Genomic DNA, 13,360 nt, shown 5'->3' with positions numbered 1-13,360 from the left:
TCATAACAAGACTAATTAAATATTTAGAAACCAAAATCCCCTCACAATTTGAAGAAAAATAACCCAGGACAAAAGGGTCTGTAACTCTGCAGATAATTAGCAAGGGTTATAGGAAGGAAAAACATCACAGATTGGCTCCAAGGCTCTGCAAGGTCATGTCTTATTACGCTGTGTCTTTTATATAGTCTGGTAACAAGTTTCTTGCTAATTTAATCTAACTAGGGCATCCCATAGCGATTTCCCATTTCCCTTGTTAAAAATGTGATAGTTTCTGCAAGTGCAAACTGCAGTAGGTTAACATTTTTATAAATAATTGCTCTTAATTGATACAGGTTGTAATATTTTTTGAATTATTAAAAGTGAAGGCTTTGAAAATTTGGACACAGAAGCAATATTTTTTTAAGTATTTCAAAATTTTATGGTTTTTATTCCCACTTAAATTTTCTTATTCCTTTCATTAAGTAGTTAGACCTGATGACCCTGTGAATGAAACAGGCTCAGTGGCATGCTTTGTAAATAAATACTTCTTATTTTGCTAATAAAAACAAGCATATTTATGTTGAATGTGCATTTCTGCAAACAAGAGATTTTGTACTGGATTAATAAGGCTCTGAGTGAGTCAAGCCTAATTTGCATTAAACTGACCCCAAGGTCTGGTAAAAACTGCAAGGAATCTTGAAGATTTCTAAAACGTAGAACATAGTTTTTAGAAAATCGGCGTTGCCATTTCAGAACGCTTATTTTAGTAATTAATGTGATATTTTTGAGGAAATTTTCGGAGTTTCTAAGTTGTAAGTGAACTAAATGTTGAAGTATGCATACTTTGTGTTTATAAATTCTGGCACATGCTTTACTCAAACATAAAGATGATGGAAACATGTTATTTTGTTTTCATCATCTGAAAAATAGCATGACAACCTCCTACAACAGATTATCCGTATGATTTTACTGTGAAGCTTTTGTTTACTTGCTACCAGTTACTTGATTTTTACTTGGGGAGTGAGGGCTTTCTATTTCTCTTATACACTGTACTCCTTTTCAGTCAAATAGATTTATGTTTACACATTGAAAGTGCAGAAAAACATTTTACATTTTTTATGATTATGATTTTAATAAATGGAATTTTAAAATATTTTCTTATAAATGCAATTTCAAGGATTTAATCACAGTTGCAATTTTTTAAAAATCAGGACTATATTTAAAACTTTTGAAAATACTAATAAGTAGGAAATTGAATGTAATAAAAATTATATTTATTTTTCTCAAATTATGTATAAGTGTACCAGTATTCATGCATATTATGCTAGAGATTCTGAAACCAACTTTGTTTCAGTAATGATTTCAAAATACTTTAAGTAACACAACATTGTATAATGTAAATTGTAGAATATCCTAACATGCCTATAGAATTAAATTCTGTATGATGGTTAGAAATCTAGACTGCATGTATTATTAAATAAATAATGAGAAATAGCTATGTGACAAATGGGAACATTGTTACAGAACACTCTTTTTTGCCACATTAATTACACACCATTTAGCTTCCTAATGTTATATTTACCTAGCAATTAGTTAAGCTCACAAATCATCATTAATAAATATTTAAAGAAAGCAAGACCCACTTTCCCTAGCTGTATAGAATAAAAATTTAAATGATAAAAAGAGCATTTCATTATAAAATAAAAAAACTTTTCGAAAGGTTTGATTTAACATTCAACTTTGTTTCCCGTTTGCATCTGTGAGGATGTTTGAAACCTTGTATATTGAAGCATAACTCTTTGTATTCCCTCTCCATTCACTTGATTATTTTGCCTGAGCAAATCTATTTGCATTGGTGCCTGCCTATTTACGTTCTAAAGTTATATGCTTTGTGTATAAAATTTTGTTATAAATTTAGACTTTAAAAGACAGTGCCTAGAGTACTAGGTCATTTGGAATTTACTAGTGTATACGGATAATTTATTCCCCCTTCCTTTTAAATAGGTAATCTATTTCATAAGGGTTTATTATTGGCATTCATGATACAAAACTATATTCCAATTGACAGAATTCTCTGAGAATCAGGTATTGCTGATTGAGGCAAAATTGGATGTTTGGTGTTTATTTTCTACGTGGAAATAGCCAGGTAATCATTAATCATTATTTCATTCTTGTAAAAACACCGAATTTTTATGTGGTAGGCATATAAACATTTCCAATAAGAATTTATAAGTTGGCAGCTTCTTTTTTTCTTTTATCCTTTTCTCTCAAACTCCCACTTTCTCGTAGTTTCAAAATTTTTAAAACTTGTGTACCTGAACAGAATGTAATTTACTTATTAACATATAATTTATTTTTATTTAGTAATTGAGGCTCAAGAATGAATGTAATTCCTATTCCATTAATTAAAGAACTGATTCATATTGCAATAATTCATCTGTAGATAATCTGTTCATTTAGAGTACACAGTTTACCTAAGGATGTGGTTTAAGCTCTTCCAGTAACTCCTGTGTATGTTTTATTTATATTTGATACTATGAAAAGGAGTATCATTACATGATAACTTGGTACCTTGAAAGTATTGATTTCTCCAAAAAGTGAGCACTTTTAACTGACACAGAAAGTAACTCAGGAAAAATTTAAAAAGTCCTATCATTGCTAGTATTTTATAATTGAAGTTTAACAAATAAATAGATGCTAAAAGATAAAAACTGATGAAGCAATCTCCATCGAACATATAGACTCAATAAAGGATTGAACTAATTATTTAATTGATAATTGTATAATTTCAGATTTAAGCAAACTTTAGTTTTTTTAGTTTCTGTTATGATATACTGAGCTTTTCTGTTGAATGCTGGAATATTTGTTCAAGGCGGTAGATTTTGCATTTTTAATCTGCTTTAGAACCGTGGTGAATAATGGCCCCTGGCAGGGGATAATGAAATTTTCTTAATTTATATTTTCAAGAAGAAGCTTCAATTGAAAATGGCATCCTATGGCCTGGAGACATAGCTCTAGTGCAGGTTTCAGGGGAGCTGGAATAATAATGCAGTGCCATTGGTGAAGGGGAACGGTGGGACAGTGAAGAAGTAATTTAAGGAAGAAAAGAAAATGCACCAAAGCTTTATTGTAGCATATCTAATGATCTGCTGAAGATTCCCAATGGTTTTTGGAGCATGACTGGAGAAACTAATGTTATCTTGCCAAAACAGAAGCCCCTGCTTAATAGGCAGAACAAGACTATTGATTAAAACACCTCTCACAATAGATTACACATGGAATCTCATCTCCATACTTTGCACTTGGTAAAGTGTAATAATGAGCATAAGATAATCAAAAGAAGAGTAAAAGCAATTTGTTGGGCATTGTAAAATTCAAGATTAGAGTTGGAATGGAAACAAATTTGCATGAATAGTTCAGCCTATTTTTAAAGCTGTACAGAGGAAAAGAGTATGCACAGTACAGGGGCTACTGTGGAAGAGTAAAAGATGTTCCGCTTCTTTAAGGTTTGCAAACCTGCAAATAAGGGATTTTGTTAATGGTTTTGGTGTTGGTAGTAATTTATATTTCTTGATGTTTGTTATCCAGGTATTATACAGAGAGTTACCTGCACTGTCTCATTTAACTTTAACAAACTTCTAAAGAAGATAGTAGGTTTTAGGTTTTATAGATGATAAAGCTAAGATTGAAAGGTTTAATACATTGCTTGACTCAAAATTAAGTAAGCAGGCGAGCTGGAACTTACACACCAATTTTTTCTGATTCTGAAGCTTCTGCTTTTCAACACTAATCTTCCCAATTAGCAAATGATTTTGCTTTTGAACAGATATAAACAGTATACTATATTGTTTTTTGATACAATTTATTCTGAGACTATAATAAATAACGTGTGCATTGTGCTCTTTTTCACTTACAGTTTTAAAAGATTAAGGAAAGGGAACATATTTATAGTTTGTTTTCATTAATATTTCATTAGTAATGAGGCACTATGTCTCAAAAATAAAAATATAATCTTTCTTGAAAATACTGCTGCTAATCTGTACGTGATACTTTTAAGTAATTTCCATATATTGGTATGTAAATTAATGATAATACACTTTTATAAAAAGCCTTTTCACCCTTTACACAGTTTTTGAGAACATTTATCTTAATTTCAAAAAATATTGTGAATGCCTTAAAAGTTAATATTGAGACCTGAGATCATTGTTTCAGCTCGAAGATAAAATACACTGTTTTGTAATACTTTCAACTTCTTGCCATTTGCAAATTGTGATGGTCAAGTTATGCATTAGATATTTCTTAAAATATTTTTTGAAATTTCTTCTTTTACATATTATGCACAAGCCTGGGCAATATCACCAGCTTTAAATACTTACCCTAATTTTTGTAATCAGCAAATATATTGGTAGGAAGTAAATTAATAGACTCCTTATCTCCAAAATTATTTGTTATATTTAAGCTTTTACAGATGAATATTTCGCTTCATTCCAGAATTGAACCATTGAACCCTTCACCCTCAAACCTGTAGGGTAGAAAGACTACAGGGATGAATTTTTAAATCATGTTTAAAATTTAGTGTTTTATGCTGGACACGGTGGCTCACGCCTGTAATCCCAGCACTTTGGGAGTCGGAGGCAGGCGGATCACCTGAGGTCAGGAGTTCGAAACCAGCCTCCCCAACATAGTGAAAATCCATCTCTTCTAAAAAAAAGTACAAAAGTTAGCCAGGCGTGGTGGTGCACGCCTGTAGTCCCAGCTACTGAGGAGGCTGAGGCAGGAGAATTGCTTGAACCTGGCAGGTGGAGGTTGCAGTGAGCCAAGATCGTGCCACTACACTCCAGCCTGGGAGACAGAGCAAGACTTTGTCTCAAAAAAACAAACAACAAACAAAATTTAGTGTTTTGTCTCGTTTAAACTAGTTTATGACCTATAAAGCAAGTCTTGGGATTTTCTTTCTTGTGGTTGACAGGTTTTATGAATAAGTTTTATGAATTTTAATGTCAGAAATAATACTTTTATTCTGATTTGAATTTAATAATATTAAAAGGTTTTGTCATTGGGTTTATTTTAGTTATATTTGGAATTCTCTGGTTGAGTGTTGTACTCTATATACTTTAGAATAATAAGAAAGGTTTTTAAAATGGTAGTCAGAAATTACATAAAGGCAGTATTTTCTGTTTTCGGCCCAGTGATGTGAAATAATGATTAAATCTTTGTCTTTACATGTCAAATTTGAAAATTTTAGAAATGTAAGTAGAAAAATATTAAAAATGGTTTTTATGTTTATTTTCTACTTAGTATTTAATCATGAATTATACCCTGGAAATTTTTTTGTTTTGTTTTGTTTCCTGGTTTTGTTTTAGAGACAGGTTCTCACTACGTCACCTGGGCTATGCTTCAGTGGTGCAATCCTCCCACCTCAGTCTCCCCGAAATAGCTGGAACTACTGGTACATACCACCATACCCGGCTAATTTTTTAAAACTTTTTATAGAGATGGGGTTTTGCCATGTTACCCAGGCTGCTCTGAAAATCCTGGGCTCAAGAGATCCTCCTGCCTTTGTTTCTGCCTCCCAAAGTGCTGGAATTATAAGCATGAACAATAGCACCTGGCCCAGAAATTGTTTAGATGTTATGTGCAAGGAGTACTTATGCCTCTGAGTTCTCTAAAAACAGCTATATTTAACACCTTCTTAGAGTTGAGCTACTTTATTAAAATTTATTTGAATATATAAACAAGTCAAAGGTTGAATATAGAAAAATTTGCAATGATTGCAATGGGTCATATTTTTCTGTTATTTTTAATGACATACTTCTGTAGAACATAGTATATTTTTATAGATTCTTAAAAGCTTTATTTCCAATTTTTGTGTTTTATTAGCTAGCAAATTTTATCAAAACATTATACTTCTTATCTGTTAAAAAATTGGTTAATAGGTGATTATACATGTATTCAGATATTGTGCTATTTAGATTCTCCGTGTTAGGAATTGAAGAACAACTAGACAGCTTGCTCAAAATCAGAGCAACTAAAACTCTTGATATTCCGCACTTAGAATTAGCAAAAAGACGTATCAACATTGTAAACTCTATTATATACTTCTTGCATAAATTGTACTCATCACTTGTTTTCTATTTCACTTGTGTCTTACTAAGTTTTATAGAGCAAAATCATGTGTTGCCATTCATATTTATTCTTTAGTAAGGTATATAAACCTATCTTGCTTTAACTCTGTGGTTCTCACACAAATTGCACGGATCAGAATCACCTGCAAAACTTGTTAAATCTGAGATGGCTGGGTATCCATTTCCAGAGTTACTGAACCTGCCACTTTTTGGTGGAACTTAATAATTTGTATTTCTAACAAGTTTTCAGTTGATGCTGGTGCTATTGGTATGAGGATCACATTTGGAAAACCACTGCTTTAAGTATCTTAACTCATCTGTTTATCTTTATAAATATAAAATGAAATAAGACCAGTTGTTTGAAACTTGAAGTGTTCAAAGTATATTCTAGTAACTGTTCCTTTATTATGAACAGTAACTGTAGTTCCTTCAAATTGTAGTAAAATATCTACTTATTAAACCATAGTTTTTCTCTTCTTCCTTGTTCCCATTCATACCCATTTTTTATGCTTAACGTGTAAGAAAATTTTAGGTTATTAACATAATAAATCCACATGGTATTACCAAAATATACTGATATTTTGATTGTTAAAACAACGATACTTCTACTGGTAAAGAAATCTTTTTCTGTAGAGGAAGAGGGAGAAAGTCATTCCAGGAACTATGCCCACTACTGAGAATACAAACGACTAAACGCTTTCTCTTTCTTGGCTTAACTCTACCTTTTCACTTTCATTAGTATTAGAACTTGAAACTGAGCTCTTGGCGGGAATTTACTTTGCTTCTATGGATAAGTAATTGCTTTCTTTCTGGATATTTTTAAATGATAGAAAATTTAGAGTTTTATAATCTTACCAACAGCGTATTATTAAGGAATTTTCAGATTTTTCTTAGTATTAATAGTTCACATTGGGTATTTGCCAGTGTCTTTCTTATCTCCTCTCTATTTGCAAACTTAGTGCTGCTTGCATTATTTATAAAGTAATATAAATGTCTGTATTTTTATTTCTGTGATATGGGCCTCTAAAATCTTAGATTCATTTCCATGAATCAAGATAGTGGCATGCAAAGCGCTAATTTTCTTAGCTTTTTACAGTTGGGTTTCTCTTCTTTCTGACACTTAACTGTTTTAGCCCTAAATTTTCCATTTTTCTCAAGATTAATTCTTGTACTTCTGATAACTCTCTCTCTCTCTCTCTCTCTCTGTGTGTGTGTGTGTGTGTGTGTGTGTGTGTGTGTGTATAAACATGAAATTTTCAGATTTAAATTGAACATTTTTGATATTTTGGGAGGCCATGAATTCTAGAATGTTTAATAATTTTATTGCAGGAGCTGCATTAAATTAATTTTTCTTAAGATTATAGTTGTAGAATTAACTCATTTTGCTGTCTTAAAGCACATGCTTTGTGTGTGCACTTTAAGATTATTTAAATGTGATTATTTAAGATTTAAGATTATTATTTAAATGTGATTATTTAAATCAATAAAAGTTATGTGGTTTGTATAAATAATCATAATTGATTTGACATGAATTTGAACCTGTATTTGGTCAGAAGACTGTTGCAAAGTTGTTTTGAAAAAGAGTAAATATGGACAATTATTTTTTGTTATAGTGTTGGTCCTCTTTTCAATGTGAACTATTAATACTAAGAAAAATCTGAAAATTCCTTAATAATACGCTGTTGGTAAGATTATAAAACTCTAAATTTTCTATCATTTAAAAATATCCAGAAAGAAAGCAATTACTTATCCATAGAAGCAAAGTAAATTCCCGCCAAGAGCTCAGAAAATACCATGACACTGAGAAATAGGCTATAAAAGATTTCTAACCCTGTACTAATTATATTCATTCATCCAGTTACTTCTGGTGGCAAAAACTGGGCAATTTTCAATGTATTCTTTATTTTTGAAAAATTACATATATAAATTGCTAAGTTTTTTTGAGTTACTTTCTCCTTCACCTTGATAACAAAGTCTTTCATGTTCTTGGTTCATTTCCACTTTGAGTACAATCCCCTCTCTCCCCCATAGGTTGCTAGTATGTTAATGTGAGAGAGGAGCCTTTTGTGAAAAGGGAATGGTGATAAACTAAATGAAGAGTTCACTCACAAGAGGAATTATTTGTGGGGATTCACAACCTAACAGAATTTGGTTGAGTAGTTATAAAATGTATACTGTGGGTGTATCTGAAAGGGATATCTAACACACTTTCTTCATTTCTGAGAGGTGTGAGGGTGTGATAAGAAGATCCCTGTAGGAATGAGTAAATACAAAGAAGGAAATGAAAGGACTTCTGTTTTTAATGGGACCAAGTTAGTGGTTTAGGATTTCTGGCAGATCAAGAAACTAAAAAAGCAGTGAACTGTCTTGTTGCTGCAAAAGTTTAAGAAGAAAAATGAGACATCAGAACTATATTTCTTAGTTGGAAATATTATTGACCTATTGAGAAACCATAAACCTAACTCTTGTCTTGAATTTCAGGATGTAAAATAGGTTCTGTGATTCATGTTAAAATAATCCATTTTCACTAAATGGTGAACCACTGGCAAATTCCTTCCTTCCTCCCTCCCTCCCTCCCTCCCTCTGTCACCAGGCTGGAGTGCAGTGGAACGATCTTGGCTCACTGCAGCCTCCGCCTCCTGGGTTCAAGCAATTCTCCTGCCTCAGCCTCCCGAGTAGCTGGGATTACAGGCACCCGCTACCACGCCCAACTAATTTTTGTATTTTTAGCAGAGACGGGGTTTCACCATATTGGCCAGGCTGGTATCAAACTCCTCATGATCTGCCTGCCTCGGCCTCGCAGAGTGCTGGAATTACAGACGTGAGCCACAGTGCCCAGCCACAGATTTCTTCAGATGAGTGAACCAAATTAAGAGAAATACAGAATAATGACAGGAAAACATGTTACAGAAGACTGAGATACTATACCATTTACATTATTTATGTTCTTGAAAATTACAGTATATATGATATATTTCTAAAAAAAAAATGCTATCCTATTTTATAAAGTAATCATGATAAAAGTTAATTATAATTTATTTAATATTTAAGTCTTGTTTGAAGTTCATTGTCATATACTTTGAATTATAAAATTTACCTACTTAATCCTGTAGAAGTTTTCAGGCTTTGCTGCTCTTCAAAGAGAAATCATTCTAGTTTTGAGTTGAAATGGCACCAAAGTATATGACTATTCCTACCCGTCTTTAACATGACTCTCTTTCTACTGCCCTTTAGTTAGTTGTGCTAGAAACTGGGATGCATTTCAGAATCTTTATACTGCTTTTTTATAGTTCAGTTAATTTATTCACTATAGAATATGTGGTATTTCAACTATTAAATCAATGTTGTTCTAATGTTCTTGTTCTGCTTGCTTTGCCTTCTTAATGTTTATGGCTATCAGAAAACACAATAAAAACCCTGAAAACATTTTATACATTAGGTTGTGGTCAAACCAAATTATAAAAGAAGTAGTTCTTACCATTACAAAGCTTACGAAAAGACCTTTTAGACAAATTCATAGAACTTATATGTCATCTTATCTGGAATTCTAACCTATTACTAATATTTTTGGTGAGTTAATGACAATGCAAAAATAAGAAAATAATTCCATGTAACAATAAATAGAACATTCTAGGCATCATGTTAGTGCAACATTATTTCTAATATTATATTTTAGGGATTACTGGTACAGAACCGAGGTACATAGTCATCTTGTTAATTATATAGACACATTGATCTATGATTAGAAATAGTAACAGTAATGCTTAGACATTACATGTGCCAAGCATTTTTCTAAATCCTTTAAATGCATTTTATCATTTATGTGGAGTATAGCATATAAGGTGAGCTCTACTAGCTTGGTGTCTGGTAATCAAGAGTGCAGAAAGTATGTGCATTAGAGAACTTCACACCCAAGTGGATTTAGAGGATAAAATTAAATTCCTGATTCCTCATTTGATTTGTGTTGTCAAAAACTTCATGCTGAGAAATTCAGGTTTTGACTCATGTTTTTGTTTAGTTATAGGATCATTTTTTAAAATTGTAATTTTAATTTTTAAGTATGATATCTAATATCCTGGTAAGATATTTATTGTTGTGTTGTTTTGTTCAATTCATGTTGAATATGTCAAAAATTAAACTTAAAATGTATAATAGAATAATAGGAAAATGTTGGCCATTTTCTGTTTACTTCAAGTTAAAATTCAATGTGTCCCATGATACCAATGTATTACAGGATAAAGAAAATAAAACTCCTACAAAGTATTTAATAATATAGGGTAACTTAACATCACTTGAATTTTGTTTTATGTTTCCAGTTGCTTGAAGAAAATGTGAAAAATTTCTATTGTTATATTTAAGTAAAATAATCAAATTATGTTGCACAAGTTTGATTCATTTTGTTTTCCAGGTGCAACAATCGAACACAGTGTATAGTAGTTACTGGGTCAGATGTGTTTCCTGATCCATGTCCTGGAACATACAAATACCTTGAAGTCCAATATGAATGTGTCCCTTACAGTAAGTATGCAGTATATATATATTTTTCACTTTCCCCAGCATTAGTCGTTGATGCTGAAGGACTACACGTGAAAGAAGCATATGTTTATGGCCTACGAAACCATTATGCATGCAGAGCACTAACAGACTTGGGCCTCCAATTAGCTTCATGAAGTGTGGAAGGAAGCCATAGTGTGATGCTGGCCAAGTGTCTGTCTGTTTTCTTAAGTGTTTGGCTTTTAAGGCTAGTGTTTTTCCAGAAAACAAACTTGAATTAGCTATTCAATACGGCTGATAGAAATCTGTACTTTTGCCCGATACCAGTTGCTGACAAATTGGTTTGGCTCACAGTTTTCTAAAGAAGGAATTGACTTCAGTTTTAATCGTGAGCTACTTGAATGGCTACCTGCTGTTGTAGTAACTTTAGTGCCGGGTAAAAGCTACCATTGCAGTAACTGAGGCAAGTGCTTTAGTTTTTGTTCTATTGTCTTTAAGGGAGCATTTCTTTACTGATTCAGTGATGAAATCTTAAATGCTAAATGAAATAGTTAGATATAACATAATCTTGCACATGTCTCCATTTTTAATTTTGTAGCATCATTTTTAAGATCCTACAGAGAAATATTTAAAATTCAATTGAAAATTTTATAGGTAGGCTTCAACCAGTAGTCAAATTTTGTGTAGTTTTCCTTCTAATCTCACGATTCATCCTTCAAAATTGTGTTCTAAACTTTCAATTTAAAAAATTTCACCATTTTAGATAAGTTAAAAGTGTGAATATTACCTGATTTTTATAATCTAGTTTGATAGTATTCTTGTCTTTGCTTTTTAAATTATAAAAGAGATAGAGATATCATTTAGTCATGTTAGTTCATAGGCATTTGAATTACATGTTTTTTTTTATCAGCAATCTTACTGATTTGAGACAGTTTTTGTACACTTTTCTCCTTTAAAAAAAGGATATGCCAAATAATGAAATTGCTCTTTCTAGAACATCAAAAGCTAGGTCATTAGTTCTGACAGATTTGTATGTTCAAACTATCAATATTTCTAAAACCAAAGGGCCAAATTCTGATAGATCTGCTGTGTCTGATATGGCAGTAATACATTCTGACACATGCCGTGAAGGCACTCTCCATCTTTTCTCTGACACAGTTTTGACAAATTGGCTTTTCATGTTATCAGTTAAAGGCCAAACACAGATTATCTTTTCATCCCTGCTCTGTGTTCCTGTGTTACTGTGAAATGGATGCTTTTTATGTTTTCAGTATTTCTATACCATTTGTAGGATTGGAAGCCTACTGAGTACACTGATCTTTATATCATTTCTCCTGTGTAGTGTTGGTGGCTTACATAATCATTCTCCCGTGCCACTAGAGGAACATTGCATTCTTTTGACTTAACCAAAATTTTGTTCCATAAAGTCACTTTCACTTGAATTTAGCATGGTTTCTGTCCTCAAATTAGAGAAGAAAAACAGCATCCATTCCCAAACAGTGGAATCAGTCAGAGCTGCCAAGAATTAGATCTTTCTGGAGCCAGTTCCTGTAACCTAGTCTGTAGACCATGAACAGTGTTAAGCAAATATTATTTTCAGACTCTTAAGTTATTTCTTGCGCTGTTTAAGAAAGGAAAATGTGGATATCTTCTGGAACGTCTAACTTGCAAAATTTTACTTTTTCAGTTCTCCAGAAGTATTGTACACTGTGTGCTAAACTTGCAAATAGCTATACTCAAGAGAAGTATTTCTTTGTTCTTTTTAGTTTTTCTTTAATTAAAAAAATTAGTAATTAATTTGCTGTTACCTTTCTAGATGTTTGCACGAGGCAGAAATAAGTCTATGGCTTTTTTTTTTTTTTTTTTAAAATCACTCCTTGCTAAAAAATAAAAGTAATTATAATTCCTATATACTCTACAGTAGTGACACACTAAAAATTGCAACTAATATTAAAATACAATGCAAAGAGTCTTTTTAGATTGTTCTAATAATATGTAGGACAGTGTCTTTTCTTACCTCTTTTTCCTGTTTTCCTCACCTTTTATTTCTTTGTGCCTCTGTCCATTGTATTCATTCTTTATACTTGCTTTTATTTTAAGCTTTTAGCTTTCACTTTCTCCTTGATTTAGTAGTGTTTTGTATTTTGTAACATTTGCATACCTCTTTTACGTGTTACTTAGTTGATAAAAATTGTCGCCATCAGATAACATTTATTACATATTTATTAGCACTTGGCTTTATACCAATTTCTATCCACAGTAAATTCTCCAGGATCTTATATATTCCTAACTGTTAAGTCCTATTATAAAACAATTTCAGAAAGTTTTCATGACTTCTGACAATTTTAAAAGAAATTTGCTCAACATAGAACATTAGAAATGCTGCTACTTTCTTTACTTTAGTGTGTTTATAAACAGGCACACGTATTATATGTGATGCTTGTACTTGCCCAGTTAATGTCCGTGTCAAAAGTATGTGTATACAGAGTATCCATTATCACTGCCAGACTGTTAGGAATTGCATGTATTTATATTTGAGAGGAGTCATAAAGATCTTGGAGGATAAAGGATATTAATTAGATTGGAATTTTGCATTCTACAGGGAGGAGTCAGTTTTCATTTTTATACCTTTTATTTCAAATTATCATTGTAAATATATTATATACAAGTTTTATTTAATAAGAAAAATAGCCATTACTGTTGATTAAATCATTATTAATGAATAAACATGTAAGATTATTCAATGAAATAGTGTGTCACTT

General features: G+C 31.8%; 1 protein-coding gene across 50 annotated transcripts in view; it reads left to right on the top strand.

The window, feature by feature from the left end:
- Nucleotides 1-13,360, top strand: part of ADGRL2 (adhesion G protein-coupled receptor L2) — a 416,407-nt gene that overhangs the window by 350,089 nt on the left and 52,958 nt on the right. For all 50 annotated transcript variants that reach the window (XM_032296453.1, XM_032296455.1, XM_032296458.1 and 47 more), the window contains one exon: nucleotides 10,513-10,622. In XM_032296453.1, coding sequence (XP_032152344.1) covers nucleotides 10,513-10,622 — 110 coding nt within the window. The remainder of the gene's footprint in view (nucleotides 1-10,512; nucleotides 10,623-13,360) is intronic.

This window comes from Sapajus apella, unplaced genomic scaffold, assembly GCF_009761245.1.
Source record: "Sapajus apella isolate SASKATOON/1434 unplaced genomic scaffold, GSC_monkey_1.0 scaffold36, whole genome shotgun sequence".
Taxonomy (NCBI): domain Eukaryota; kingdom Metazoa; phylum Chordata; class Mammalia; order Primates; family Cebidae; genus Sapajus; species Sapajus apella.
The sequence above is the reverse complement of the archived record's forward strand: the minus strand, read 5'-3'. Positions and strand labels throughout refer to the sequence as shown.